The 15,934-nt window shown below is 39.7% G+C and overlaps 1 protein-coding gene across 15 annotated transcripts in view; it reads left to right on the forward strand.

The window, feature by feature from the left end:
* Positions 1-2,841: 2,841 nt before the first annotated feature.
* The window catches only part of KCNC2 (potassium voltage-gated channel subfamily C member 2), a 195,763-nt gene continuing 182,670 nt past the window's right edge, over positions 2,842-15,934 (forward strand). For 3 of the 15 annotated variants that reach the window (XM_058742013.1, XM_058742011.1, XM_058742014.1), the window contains exons 1-2: positions 3,256-3,756; positions 4,884-5,565. In XM_058742013.1, coding sequence (XP_058597996.1) covers positions 4,903-5,565 — 663 coding nt within the window. In that variant the 5' untranslated portion in view covers positions 3,256-3,756; positions 4,884-4,902. Of the gene's footprint in view, positions 2,977-3,255; positions 3,757-4,191; positions 4,325-4,883; positions 5,566-15,934 lie in introns of those variants that run through there. The other 12 variants (XM_058742017.1, XM_058742018.1, XM_058742016.1 and 9 more) reach the window with 8 other exon arrangements.

A 15,934-nucleotide genomic window follows, 5' to 3' on the forward strand; every position in this document is an offset into this window, starting at 1 on the left:
GGTTCTCTTTGTATCAGAGGTGTGTGCTTATGTGCTCACATGTGTGTGTGTGTGTGTGTGTGTGTGTGTGTGAGAGAGAGAGAGAGAGAGAGAGAGAGACAGAGAGAGAGACTGATATTTATGCCTTTCATCATCAAGCAGGCCAGCTAAGGTTTATTCTCATAGCACTAGGGTCAGGTTCCAAAAAAGAGAGAGGGCAGAAGTATGCAAGACCTTTTGAAACCAAGGCTTTAAACTGGTACATCACTCCCACTTCATTCTGTTGGCCAAGGCAAGCTACAAAGCCAGTACAGATTCAGGGGCTGGAGAAACAGACTTGATGGGAGCAGATGCAAAGCCACATTACAAGGGGGCATATCTACAGGGCGGGGTGGGAAATTGTGGCCGTTTCTTAATCTGCAGAGGCATTTTGCTCATGAATATATTGCTTTTTTAAGGTGACTAATATTTTTAAAATTCTTACAGTGAACTTTATAAGAGTTAATTTGTTCAAGAGTTAAACTTTTACAAGTATGTCATTGTGACAGTCACAGTGTGGCTTAATGAGATCAAGCCACATTTCTGGTGGTGATGCAGTGCTGTTTCCATAGCCTTCTGTGATGCTGACTCAAGGATATAAAGAAAGCAGCATTTCAGTTGCTTCTCCACCAGGGGTAATGTCCATATGGTCTTTTAAATCCTTGCTCTACACAGACCAACAAAGGAAACCACAACTGTTTTTTCCATCTCAGTTTTCCATTGCCATCTTTCAAAGATTTGCTTTCTTTTCACTTTTATCTCTCTTTTACAGAAGCATCAGGGAGTTAGTTAGCTGGAGGGGTTTTCTGTTCTCTCCTGTCTTATATAATAAAGATTGAATATTTGTTTTAGGATCTTCGCCTCTTACATTGACCAGAAAAAAAAAAAATAAAAGACACTGTATTTCATTCACTGCTTTATCTATCAATTCATTGATATGCATATCTCGTCCTTTTATCTTTCCGTATTTCTTATTTTCAAACTTATCTGAACTGTTCTTGAATTTCACATCTAATCCTTTATGAATCACAAGAAAAGTGTGAATTCTTCTAAAAGATGATCCTCTTGTCAATGTGATTATTTCTAGATAGCTGATATAAACTTAGACTCAAATTGATTCATTAGACCTTTGTTTTCTCATTTCCCCTCCATGATTCCTTTGCATCATCCTCCCCCCTTTCCTTTGGTTTCTCTATAGATCCCTCAAAATACAAATTTAATATTATCAAGCTGAAGGCTTTCATTATTGATTTCTGCCATCTATATGAGTTATCTTTCTGGAAGTCTTGTAATTTAATGTGAATATTTCCTCCATTTTAATTAGAAGGAGTAATTTATGTAAAACATTTTGCACATAGTAAGATCTCAGTAAATGTTATCTATTATTATAAATGGTTCTGCTACTACACTTACTATTGCTAATTTATTTTAAAGCAAACCATATGCCTTTTTCTCCCTATTGAATTTACATTAAACTATATAAGGAACCATCTAGACAATATGAGAACACATGTTATAATTAGAATATAATTTTTCTTTGGAAATTTCCTGGCAACTGAAATTTACTACCACTGTTATTTTAAGAAATGCCTCAATCATTGATAATAGTGTTAAACTACAATCACTTCTTCAGCATTTAAGCTTTATACTTTTGAGTGTGAGTGTGTGTTAGTAAAGCAAATTTAAGTTGTCACAAGGCTGGGTCCATATAGCTATTCCTTAGGTTATTACTACACTTTTACTGTCATACTATTAGTAAATTTCTTACAAATGTATCCATGCCATATTTTCTTATATTAGTTTAGACATTGATGACCTTTGAGACTTCTTTTAATTCTTTACTTTGTTTAGTCATCTACTATCATAAAATATAGGTGTTTTCTTAAGGAACTATTTATATTTAACTGCCTATCTTGCAGTCCTGTATATTGTGAAAACTTTTTTATTAGTAACCCGTAACTCTTATACTTTCGAAATCACAGTGTCAATATCAGTATCTGTTTTTTGAGAGAGACTTCCTCCTACGTACAACCCAGTGTTTTACCTACTCCATGGCCTTCAATACTTTTAAGCTATACCTGTGGAATAGAGTCTCTCTCTCTCAATATACACACGGACACAGAAACACACACTCTGGTGGTATGAACTGATATGTGTTGATATGTGTTGATATGTGTATCCCAGCACTACCCTCTTCAGAAAGAAAGAAAGAAAGAAAGAAAGAAAGAAAGAAAGAAGGAAAGAAAGAAAGAAAGAAAGAAAGAAAGAAAGAAAGAAAGAAAGAAAAAGAAAGAAAGAAGGAAGGAAAGAAAGGGAAAGAAAGAAAGAAAGATAGATGTTGGAGTCCTAGTTTCCAGTACTTGAGAATGTGATCTTATTTTGGAGATAGGTCTCTAATGGTGAAGCCATTAAGGTGGGCCCTATTGCATTATGACAAGTGTTATTATATACAAGGGATATTTGGACAGACTCAGACTTGCATAACAGGGAGAATGATGTGAAGAGACACAGGGATAAGATGGCCATCTGCAAACCAAAGAGAGAGGCCTGGAATAAGTCCAATCCTCAGAGCCCTCAGAAAGAACCAACCTAGGCCACACCTTAATTTCTACCTTCTACGTCCAGTGCTTGGAGGTAATATTTCTGTTTAAACAGTCCAGTTTGTGGTACTTTGTTATGGCAGCCCTAGCAAACTATACAAGGCCCAATAAAATTTGAGAGAGGAATTGAGCAATTAGATAATTCCTTTGGTACTTGGATATCTGTAGCTCGCCTCTGTAGCTTCTGATAGAGAACCCTGAATTTTCACTTGCTAGAGCATTATGTTCCTGGAATAAACTTTTTAAACTTGTTTTGTTTTATATAACCATGATGTGGTGACTGGAGACCTACATTTGACTGGAAAGAGCAAGCCAGAGCCATGTGTAAGACTCGAGAAACAAGACTCACTTGTCACCTGTAAGTAGACCTCTCTCTCCTCTCAGCTGTCATTAAGGGGGAAAAAAAAATGGAATTGGTCTTAGAGATGCTCTGTCACTTGTTGGGAGGGGTGGGGCAGTGGGAAGAGAAAGGGTGTGGAGCGTGGGGTGTAAATAAGGCAGGCAGAAGCTCCAGAGAGGGTGGGGATAGAGCTTCACGGAAGAAAAATATATGAACCTGGTTGGTACAAGAGAGCTTCCCCAGACCCACCCACCCACCCACCCTTTCCCGAGCTCTGTGCTCTGGCGCTGGTGGTTGACGGCGAGTGGTGCGGAAGGGACCGCTCTAGCGGCGGCTGCTTGCGGGGGAGAAACAAAACCTGCAGGTCCAGGTCGGAGCCGGGGGACTTTCCCAGCAAGTGGGCGAGCTCTCCCGACCTGCGGTCAGCTCCGCCGCGGCCACGGCCAGCCGCGGTGCCCGCTCCCGGCGGGGTCGCGGAGCGCCGGCTGGACCCGCCCCGAGCTCCATGGTTTGCCCAGCCCTGCGCGATGGTGACTCTGGGCGCCGAGGCTGGCGCGGGGCGAGCCCGCAGCTCGCAGAATGAAGGCGGGGAGCGCGGCCGGCGGCCGGCGGGGGCTGGCTCCGCGACCCCAGCGCCCGGAGGAGCGGCCCAACCACCTGAACCCGGAAAACGCCAACAAGTAGTTTCTCGTTGGAGCAGGGCTGCTCGGCTGGGTGTCAGGACTCAGTCCGGCTGCCCGGAGAAGCTCGTCCACTCGGAAACCAAAGCAGAACCACTTTTCTGTCGGTCTCGTTAAGGTATCTGGGGGCGGCAGGGGAAGGGGGTGATCTGCCGGGAAGGGCATGCTGACCCTGCAGGCAGGCATCCCCCCCACATTCCGCAATAGGAATGTGGAGGTGAAGCCCTGGGGAGAGGTGGCTGGGAGACTGGAAACCGGGACGCTGTCAGCTCAGGGATCCAGGGGGTGTGCCTCCAGCGGCTTTTCCCAGGGCCTCGCCCCTCCTAGAAAGCAAGCCCCCACCCTCCATCCCCCAGGCGTTTGTTTTTCTTGGGAAGGGGGGATGGGGTGGGATGCGTTGATCACTCGTATTCTCAAAAAATGTATCCTAGTTAGTGGTTTCCTTTCCCAAGTAATAATAATATTAACAACAACAACAACAACAATAATGTGAAAAGGAAATTGGATCAGGAAATTAGTCACAGGTCTCCTTGGTGAAAGGCAACAGCAGGGAGATTTTTGTGCTTTGACTTCTGCGTTCAGTCTTTGTGCCTGGTCCGTGAGGGAGAGTGGAGGTGAACCGGGAACAGGGCACGCAAAGGGTGCCCTGAGTGCCGGGGCGCTGCGAGCCGTCCAGAGTCCCGAGGGTACGCGCGCAGTGGGGGGCTCCCCGCCCCGTCCGGGTGCTCTCACCCAGCACCACCAAGTTGTCTCCGTGGAGGAAACTCGTTGCCTAAGAGAACTGCCTCCAGGCCAGGGGGGGCGCGGAGAGGGTCTAGGAGAGCGGAAGAGAGGGGCCAGGGAAGGGGGAGAGAAAGGGGGCAAGAGAGGAGGGGTCTGGAGAGAGAGGAGGGATGGGGGTTAGGACCTAGGAGCCGGTTATTTGTGAGAGGGGAGGGAAGCGAAGTGTGAAAAGACGAAGTAGGAGAGATCAGAGCAAGGGGAGAAAGGTGGGAGGCCGGGAAGAAGGTGTCCTGGAAGGTCAGGGAAGCTTAGACCACCTCAGTTTTCTGGAAGCCCGGGGAACGTGTGCTGCTAGAGGCGGGGACAGAGCTGGGCGCGCGTTTCCTCCTGGGAGGGTCCTTTGCCCCTCGCCCGTCTCCAGCCCTGCCTCCTGGGACTCGCGCTGGGAGTGGGGGTGGGGGTCACGGCGCGGCTCTGACGGCCGAGATCTTTAACTTGGCGCTGTGTTCGCCTCCCCCCCAGTCATGTCTGAGCCACAGAGATGGGCAAGATCGAGAACAACGAGAGGGTGATCCTCAATGTCGGGGGCACCCGACACGAGACCTACCGCAGCACCCTCAAGACCCTGCCTGGGACGCGCCTGGCCCTGCTCGCCGCCTCCGAGCCCCCGGGCGACTGCCTGACGGCGGCGGGCGACAAGCTGCAGCCGTCGCCCCCTTCGCTGTCGCCGCCGCCGCGACCGCCCCCACTGTCTCCCGGGCCGGGCGGCTGCTTTGAGGGCGGCGCGGGCAACTGCAGCCCCCGCGGCGGCGGCCGCGAGTTCTTCTTCGACCGGCACCCGGGCGTCTTTGCCTACGTGCTCAACTACTACCGCACGGGCAAGCTGCACTGCCCCGCCGACGTGTGCGGGCCGCTCTTCGAGGAGGAGCTGGCCTTCTGGGGCATCGACGAGACGGACGTGGAGCCCTGCTGCTGGATGACCTACCGGCAGCACCGCGACGCCGAGGAGGCGCTCGACATCTTCGAGACCCCCGACCTCATCGGCGGCGACCCCGGCGACGACGAAGACCTGGCGGCCAAGAGGCTGGGCATCGAGGACGCCGCGGGCCTGGGGGGCCCCGACGGCAAGTCTGGCCGCTGGAGGAGGCTGCAGCCCCGCATGTGGGCCCTTTTCGAGGACCCCTACTCGTCCAGAGCCGCCAGGGTAAGGCCAGAACCGCCCCCTTCCCTCTGCTCCAGCGCCTTCCCAACTCTCGGTTCTCTTCCACCAAGGGCCTCTGGGGTGCGGGAGGGGGTGGGAGGGAGAAGGGAACCTGGGCTCCCTAAGGATGAGATTAGCAGCCCGTCTGGTGCAAGGTAAACTCCGGGACCCTGGCCGCCATCCTCCCCGCCCCCTCCATCCTCCACCTCTCCTCAACTCAAACAGATTTGCTCTAGCAGATGGGAACTGAAGGGCAAAGGTCGACCTCTCTCTCGGTGCAAGTCTGTCCGGAACCTTGTCCTGAAACTGGTGTCGCGCTTCACCTTGAGGGGTTTGTTTTGTTTTGTTTTGTTTTTCCTGACTCTTTTGTTCCAACTTTTTCGTTAATTTGGATGTTTCTTCAGGCCTTCTGGTCATCACGATTTGACATTTTCAGTAAGGAAGGCCTGACACTCCACATCTGACCCACTCAGAGCAGTGGCTCCAATTAGGGATCTAATCTGAAGACAGAGAAGGGAAAATGGAATATACCTGTGTGGCTGGGTGGGGAGAGGGTGTGCCAGCGGGGTCACTTTGTGAAGAGACTCTCCTGAGTGCTATTTGGGCCTGTCTCCTTCCAAGGGGGAAGAAAGCTGAATTGTTTGTCCCAGTGAGTTGAGCAGGGACCCCACCTGCACGTTGAAATTGGGAGCTGGTCGTTTTCCCCTTGGGCTGTATCTGTGTTTCTTACAGATTGACTCTGAATTGGTCACTTGGTGATGCTAGGTTAGTCCAATTGTCTAAATCTGGGTAATTTAGATTGTGGCAAACTTTATTTTACTCCTCAGATTGTGAGTCCATCCTCAATTTTTTTCTTTTCAGTTTCTAGCTTGAATGACAGTTTAAATTTAGTCCTTGAGACTCCCAATTAATTTTTCAGAATCCCATAAAGGGACTATAAAAGTAACCAATACTGGTTTCTCCAGTTTAAAGGGAATAAAAGAAATATAAATAACCAAAAAATTATACAGTATGTGAATGTTTTTTAATTATACATGAGCACAGAGTACTGTATTTAGTTAAATCTTTGCAACTGCGTGTGTCTGGTTTGCTTCTGACACTGGGAAAAAATACCCCCAAGGCAGCTTCACTATGGCTCCATCCTCATTATTGTCTTTTTCTGTATGTCAGAAGTCTCTGCATCTGAGATACTGTGCAGCTGCCTATCTGATAACTTGTCAGAAGATGTGCTTCTGATACCACTGTGGAAGTCTGAGGATGTGTTTTGTTTTCAGTTTGAAATAGAATATGAATGAGACAATTTTAAGCATTGCTCCTCTGTTGGATCTGGCATTTAAATGTATACATAGATTTTAGTGTTTGAATATGGAATTAATAACTTCAACTCTGAACTCTTCCTGTTAAGACCATTCTATAAATTCAACAAGAGTTGGATTTCAAAACAAAAACAAAAACAAGTGCATATTTACTTAAATTAAATCAAAGACTCATGACCATTACATTTGTGGTTGGTTTTTTTTGTTGTTGTTTTTTTTGTTTTTTATTCCAGCTGAGTGCCACAGTACTCTTTCCACTTGGTGGCTAAAAAGATAATCTGAATTTGTTTTCAGGCTCATCATGTGATTTTTTTTTTTCCAGATTGCACACTATAAAAAAAGACAGAATGTTTTATTATCTTTCCTCATGATAATATAATAGATTTCATTGTGGCCTAGATTACGTAGCAAAAACTTTAAGATGGTGTTTCATTTTTATTATTGCTATGGAAATTGATTTTATTGATTATTGATCAAAGGGTAGACTATTAACTTGAAAATAGTTTTAAAAAAAATGTTCCAAAGATTTCATTGTAACAGTAGTAGGGTTTGACATGTATCCATTTTAGGTGAGGAAAGAACACAGATGTATTAGAGATTAACACAAGGTCAAAGAGCCATTAGAAGTAGAATCAGGTGAGAATCACAGATCTGGAAAATTTCCTTGAGGTCACTTCATGAAGACCCTTTATTTTATAGATGAGGAAAATGAAGACTGCAGATGCTAAGTGATGGCCAAGGTCATACAGCAAGTTAATAGCAGATCCAAAATTATGCTGGAGGTCTCATGACGTCTTCCCCAGGCCCTTTTTACCATAACCACTGATTATAACTGACTGGTTTATGAAATCTGCAGATCATGTTGCTCTTGAGATGTAATGCAGGATAAGACACTTACTAGAATTCTAACTTTGAAAGGTCATCTATGACCTTCGGTAGAGGTCTTTGGTAGAGGTTTTACCCTGCACCACCCACCATTAGAGTCAAAATACGGGATTTGAATTAACTTCTTGAACCTGTTTGAACTTCACATTTTTATTGACCATTTGATATGTGATGTTTTGCTATCTTTCAGATTGGCTAACATTTGTGGGGCTTGTCTTCAGGGAAATCCCTTTTCAAGTTATTGGGGGTTGCCTAAAAAGAGCAATCAGAAGTCACCATTTTACTGAAATGTGATTTAATATTTTTATATGAACATTTTTAGTTCAGATGATGGCCTGACTTAATGTTATCTAACTAGTTTGATAAATAATATTACATTGGGAGGTCAACAGGATGCAATTAATATTTTGCGTGGACATGATTCTAGGAGACATAAGTCAATTATCAAGTGGTTTACTTCAGCTGTGGTCTTACTTCCACAAGTCTCATTCTTAGTAGAAGTTAAGTATTTAACTTTTATAAACCCTCTTTACTTTTTTTACATTAGTTCATCTCTTATTGATATACTTGAGATGAACAATTTTAACTGGCTGAATTCCTATTTCAATTTGTTATACCTGTCATCAATGTCTTTATCTTTTCCCAATATTGAGGAGATTGGCTCAATTATATAACAGATATGTTTTATTTCTAACTTTTATGAACTAAAGTGCCAGAATGAAACCACAGTGATAGGAACTGGGTAGATAATTAGCTGAATTTTGTAACATTGTATTCTTGCTTTTTGTTTTGGTTGGCATTTCTCCCTCCTCTATTGCTTTAAATTTATGATGTAAATACATATTCAAAAGGTCAAAATTGTTCAGGTTAACTTGGTAAAAAAGTTTATATTTTATACTTAAATGAATTTGTAAGAATAGTATTCCAAATAGAAATTTATAAGAAATCAAATATAAGTGTTCATGGAAACCTGTTCTGAAAAAAAATGAGATCAGGAAATAAAAGGAGAAATTATTCTGTTGATGCCACTGGGTGAAATTTACTAATAGCAAAAATCAAGGATGCATAGATGTATTTGTGAAAATGTTTTGCATTGTATATTTCCCAATTTAATATCTAAGTTTAAGAGAAATGAAGGTTGTATGTGCTTTCTTCTGAAAACATTATATCGTAGGTAAGTGGACAGGTGCCAGGCCGAAAGTCTTTGATTGAACTTCTGGATTTCTTAGAAGTGAAAAAAAAAATAAGATCAGGTCAACATACCAGAATATTTTAAATAATTTGTTCCCAATATTAAGGAGCTGAAAGCAGTTATGTTTCTCCTTGCTCTTCCTCGGTCGCTTGTTTATCTTTGGTTAGGTGATAGGGAATTTTGTTTTTCTTTTACCTTTAAAGAGCATAGAAAGAATAACTGCCATGGAACCACATTTAAGATGTTGGCTTTTTGGTCTTTGGGTCCAGATCATTTTCTGTATGTTCTCCGGCCTTTATCATTATGTGCAGATCATCCTGAATCATCCATGGGCTATGATAGGGAATCAATCATTTGTTAGATTTTGAAAATACTCATTTTATTAGTAATTTTAAATTAGTTTATTTCCACAGAATTATTAAAATATACTCCTTGAAACTATTAAAAGTTAAATTTCAATATATAGAATTGGATTCAGAATTGTACATATTTAATTTACTTTTTATGGATTATTTTTTCCTCTTTCAGACCACAGATAAAATAGGAAAGAAGTGATCTAAATAACTGTTTGCCAGATTTGAGTGTAACGCTTAAGTTAAAAAATTATAATAAGGAATGGACTATTTGAGTCACATATTAAGATTAAAGAAAAAAGTATTAATATTTCTTTTGTAAGTATTGCTGAAGTTTAAAGTATTATTGGCCAAATATAGCTTGTTCATAAAAAATTATTGTCAATTATTAGAATTTTTAGAATATTTAATCAGTGAGTATTGGTTATGCAGTCACTCAACTATGTCAGTTATCAGAATACATGGAGAAGATATAGTCTTTTGCCCTCAATAAGCTCACCACTCTATTTATAATAAAACATTTTCTAAAAACATTATCTATTAAATTAAGAAATGCAAAAAAAATTCCAGGGATATCATAGATAAATTTTCTTCAAAAAAAAAAAAAAATGGAAATATTGCCTGACACATTCAGGAAGACATTCTATTTAGAAATGGTGGTGTTACGGTATTGTTAGTCTTTATTTTATGATGAAAGTGTTATCTTGGTTTTCCTGTTTTTACAATGATTTATAGGCTCTGTCTTTGTAATATTATTGGACAATGTGATGAAGGCTGTACTTATACAAAACAACCAAATTATTTAGGGTCCTCATCTCCTTTCCATTTTAATTAAAAGTCATGGCCAACTATATGACAATACCAATCCAAACTTCAGACCCCTGAAAAAAGTGTGCTGTAATGTTTGGTGTTTTTTCATTTGCCCATATAAACATGTAAGTGTCCTTTGACTCTTTCCAGGCCGCTAACTGTAGAGCTCACAAAGTAATTAACTTTATACTTCTATTCTGAGTATTGGATAGTTCAGAGAGTAACTAATTCAATACATCATTAAAACAATCAAATAAGTTCTTCCTTCTTGAAATCATTGTTGCACTATATGCTAACTAACCTGGATGTGAATTAAAAAAAAAAGAATCAAGTAAGTTCAATAGAAAATTATATTTTCAGTTGTGTATTTGATCACAAACTAGGTGATTTAATTCACTGCTGAGTATTAGGCATGCCAAAGGTGAATGTAGTTGGAAAGATTAGGTATGACTTTATTCTGTGATATTTTGCTAAAAGCTCATTTGTAGACTTGAGTTGACAAAACTAATGCAAGTCAAAGAAATTCTTCTTCTCTATTGAGAGCCTTATTTTCAAAGCAGCTGAACACAAGGAATGTGTAGCCTTATATAGAAACATGCAGGTCAACCTTTCCCATTTGACAATGTATATCATTATCATTTATTTTTGCTACTACAAAAAATGCACTTTCAGGCCTCATATTTTTTGAACTTCCGAGTCATATCCTTTTATTATGGCAACCTTTAAAAACATGTCTAAATGAAATAGTAAAGGGCACTAAAGGACTGATGAAAGATAAGCACAGATCTCCAGAAGGAAATATGTAGCGGCAACATAGTGTAAACAATAACCATCAATATATTATACAAACTTAATCCACTTCTTTTTGAAATATGAAGGACTCTTTTTCAGTATGAAGGACATAATTTCAGACTCTTTTTCAAAAAGCAATCTCTCTCATATAAATATATATGAATAGATAGCACTGCTTTTACTTATAGGTTGAAGGGTGGTCATTAATTTTAATATCATATAGTCAATGTTTTCACAGAAAGTGACTAAAATGTGGGTATTTAGGTGGAGGAGAGAGCAGGAGGAGAGAATATATGGAAGCAGTATTGGAAAACTGCCTGGGTGGGATATATGAGACCCACACACTAAACTAGATTTCACAACCAGTGGTGTGACCTTGGAGAATTTACTTCATCTTCTTGAGTCTTGCTTTCCTTTGACTTATTCTGGAAAAAAGAAAATGACACATTGGGCTAGCTAGTGTCCAAACTTCTTTCCAGCTTTTAGATTTTGAGGTTTGGAGGAAAAATAAGATACTGATTGCTAAAAACCTTGGGGAGAGGGCGGGGGAGAAACAAAATGTCTGCCCTCATTGTGATTGTACTCTAAGGACCATTACACTAATGAGGTAAACCAGTATTGATTTTTTTCTTGTTTGTTTTTTTCACACTTATAACTTTCTGCCCTTTTTTTTTCCCTACAGCTGTTGGGTAGCTGCTGCTCTGGTTACCATAGAAACAGGTTAGCTCCTAGCTTCCTGTTCCCATTGAAAACAGCTTTCCCTCAACCACATATTGATCTCAGGAAATCATTTTGCTGTGGCTCAGTCATGAAACCCATAAAGATGATTGGCTCCGTCATTTCCTAAATCTGAGATTCAGTGCAGGTGTATATCCATCCACCACAAGGATAACTGATTAGATAATCTCCGTTTTATTTCCATTTGAAAAGTGTCTTGTCAAAGACACCATCCTTTTCCCTTTCCTGTATCTTATACAGAAGGAAAAGTCTTATTCACTTGAGGATTTACAGATATGCCTAACACACATTTAAGTGTTTACAAAATAATGTCAAATTATTGAGTTCTAATATCTTTCATAACTCCTTTTATTAGAATAAACATAGAGAATAGAATGCTGTCTAACATACTTAAAATAAATTTATATTTTAATGTACCCATTAATGAAGAATATTTAAAGGTAAATATATATGTATTATATAGTGTTCTATATTTCTCTTTTGGGAAAGTAGTTTTTCTATTTCAAGATATACATGTTTACATAAAAAGAGGATACATTCATTGTCATTAACATAGATGTGTACTTAGGGGATAGGTTTATAAAATTTTTATATGTTTAAGCAATGAAAGAATTTTGTAGGAATATGGCTTAAAGTTTTGATTTGAGAATATTAGCGTGTGTGTGCGTGTGTGTATATATTATACGTATATATATCCAAAATATATGCTCTTTAAGTGAGATTGATTACTGTTATATATGACAGACTTCTGGTGTTCATTAGGCATAGAATCGGAAGGACACTGGTGATCACTTGGCACAATCGCCTCAATTCATGGAAGAGGCAGCTCACTTGTTCATAGCTATGGCTAGCTTGCGACAGTAGCAAGGCTAGAATTTAGACCTTCTGATTTATCCCATTCAATCTCAGTTGCTTAGTCTGCACTGTGTTTAACGTTAGATGTGCAATCTTTAGCTCTTAGGAAGCAGCAAGCATGTTAAGAATAGCATGGGTAGGGTCTGCCCTTTCCCTATTCTGTTGCTTAGTCATAGCGGGGAAATTGTTACTGTTTTATGTATTCACTTTATTTCCAGACTCCCCTCCAGGTACAGCCTTCCATTGCTGCCTCTCTAAGTTCTACATCTTACTGCTCTACTACCTTTAAGGCCTCAAAACTAACCTGCTTATGCATTTACCTCCTATTATTTCCCTTTATCCCTTTGTGTGTGTGTGCCTTTTATAATATGTTTCTCTACTCTTACTTGATTTATTGCCTTGGGAATCTATCAGCGTGAACCTAGTTCACTCTGTTAGTAATGGTTAATATATTTTATAGAGCATTGTGTTCTCACATGTAATTAACCAGATTATAGTGGTTTTACACAAGATAACGGGTGAGTCAGTGGAGTGAAAGGTTTGGAGCTCTTGTTAAGATCTGCAGATGAGATTGGATGTTGTTGTCAGGTCAGTAAATACAGGGCAGAAAAACTTTTCCTTTAGCCTTTCTTCAGTGGACAGTTTGTCAAAGGTGGTGCTTACCAGACTGTGATGAAATGTAAAACAGCATTAAAATTTGGAGGTGTTTGAGAGAATGTATTTTACAGGAACCAAAACAGAAGAAGTTGGGCCAAAGTGTCGCTGGTGGTATTGGGAAAAAGACACTCTAAATAATTTATGCAGTCACTTGACTGACCTTTTCCTTTGAAAGTTCATAATACTAAGGACATCTTTGTAATCTGACATTTCCTTAGTGTTCCATGTATCAAGAAAATTCTATGTAGACGCCTCAGTAATGTCTTCTTTACTTTCTGTTTGAAGACCCTGGTGATTTGCTATCAGATCCTAGAGTTTTGCTATTCTTTACGTATCTTACAACATTGCTGACATCTTTGAAAATTGAAGCAAAGGTCAATATAGCCTTTCTTGGCTGGTGTTCTGTGATTTTGCCTCAGCAATGGAAGGTGTTCTCTCATTTGAGATGTCTCTATAGAGAGTTCCAGAGATGAAAATAAGCCACCTTTTGGTCTTACTTTACACCAATACTTTGTCCAGAATTTTTAAGTTGTTCACTAAATGATAAAATACAAATACATTTTTAAAATAGTGATTATAAGTAATTTTGTCGATATATCCAAATAATATTGTTAATTCTAAATTTAAGACAACATGTTTAAGCAAAAACTGTTTGAACCAGAATAAAGTTATTTGTTGAGTGGTTTGTCAGATTGGGTTCAATGAAAACAGCAGAAATTATTCAGAATTTACGTTAAATTTGTGTCTGTGTTTGTAAATTATACAACAGAAATTCAAATATAGGGTTGCTTAATTTGATATTTTTATGTTTATTGATTTACGGTAAAATGCTATTTGCTAAAAGTGAATATTGTGTAATAATTGTATTGGAAACAGTAACAAAGTAAACATAGCAAGAATAAACTGCCTTACTATTATAGTTTGATTTATCATCTGAATTGCCTTGCTTCTCTCTTGAGGTAAGCAATGAGAAGGCCATTATAAAGGTTTCTAAAATATCTTTAATAAAACTTGTCTTTCATATAAATTGAGTAGGAAGTGGAGAGAATAGAGCCTTAGCTGGCCCTTTTTTTGTGCAAACAGAATGTAAGCTGCAAATATTTTTTTTAAGCTATTGGAATTTTATGATCGGGCCTGGTGAACCTATCACAGTCATATAGAAGTTGAAGGACTGTTATATCTTTATCATGATTGAGAAATATTTTGAGCTTATGCTTAATTTCCGGGTTCATAAGGTGTTGATGGTGCTTTGATATTTAGAGTACACTGCCAGAGGTATAAAATTCAAGAAAGTTAATGAAATCAAGCATATTTTAATTCACTAATAGTCTTCAATGACATTCAAAATTGATTAGTTTCAATGCAAAAACAGGGTTGTTTAACTGAGTGACTGAGTGTGCTGTTCAATTCAATTTGTAATGTGCAGTCTGAGTTCTTTAGTTTTTTTTTTTTTTTTTTTACTGTACTGAGTATTGGTTTTCAAAATCTGTTCATTCTTCTATTTATTTATCAATCATTGATTTAATTCATCTGACTTCTCTATCTTAGATAGTTTCTTGGTAACATTATTTCTGAGTAGTTGACTTTCAGTTCAGCGTTTGGTTTCTTTACCAACAACCTTTTGTGTTTCCTCTCCCTTAGCTTGTATTGATTGGCTTATGAAATAACATGTTGTCATCGGGTGTTATTACATTTCTCTCTAGCTAAACAAACTGGACAAGCACCAAAGACAAAAGCTTTAAAATGCTTTTGAATCTCTTAGCTGACAATTATTGAGCTTCAACTATTGGCCAGGACTAGTTTGTACTGAGTAAGCAAGAAGGGCTAAAGTTTGACATTTCCTTTTAAGACACTTGTATTCTGTTGAAAAAGAAGACTTGTACATCCATAGTTACGATACAATACATTAAACGCCACAATAGAGACATTAGTATAGTGTGAACACACAGACTGAGGAGGGACCCACTTTACAGAGGAGATGACATTTTAGTTAACTTCCAAAAGATAAGTGTTTTCCAGCAATCAAGAGGAAGGTCAACAGAGTAGTGTGCAAACATGGAAGAATGCCATGCCATGGTACTAGAAAGACCAGAGGGCCAGAGAAGAGGCTTGAGAGGTAAGAAAGATTGAAACTGGAAGTGAAAGGATCTCTGGGCTTAGAAAGGAGATTTCCTGATAAGGTGTGAGATACCCAGTCCAGGGCAAGACTGAACACTATTATTTGGAAAACACAGTGTATTCCAGAACAGTGGTTCTGAATCTTAGATGTGCCTAGAAATAATGTAAGATGATGACTGAATTTTGTTCCTTGAGTTTCACTCCAGAGATTCAAATTCAGTAGTCAGATTTGGATAAGATTCAGATCAAGTGAGCATCTTTGGGGCTGCAGTTGGCTCCTAGCCCAGTACATGCCAGTACTTTGATGTGACCGTTGCAAGAGCAAATGCAATTTAACAGTGAATTAGGACAATAACCATGCTTAGACCATTATTTCCCAAAGTGCATTTTATAGATCTGCAGTTCTCCAGGATATTAACAAGTGTTGTTCCTCAAAAGAGTTCCATTGACAGATGAATTTGGAAGCCAGTTTAAAACAAATTTCACTAGATTTTTATTTTTTAATTGCATTAATTATTATTATTATTATTATTATTATTTTATTACAGATCTTTTTAAGGTCAAAGAGTTGAAAGACGGGCTCTCTGACATTTGGTTTTGAGGTGGGAGTGAATTAATGCTAAGGGCTAGACTCAGTTGGCTGAGTTTGAATCCTG

Source organism: Neofelis nebulosa, chromosome 8 (genome assembly GCF_028018385.1).
Source record: "Neofelis nebulosa isolate mNeoNeb1 chromosome 8, mNeoNeb1.pri, whole genome shotgun sequence".
Taxonomy (NCBI): Eukaryota; Metazoa; Chordata; class Mammalia; order Carnivora; family Felidae; genus Neofelis; species Neofelis nebulosa.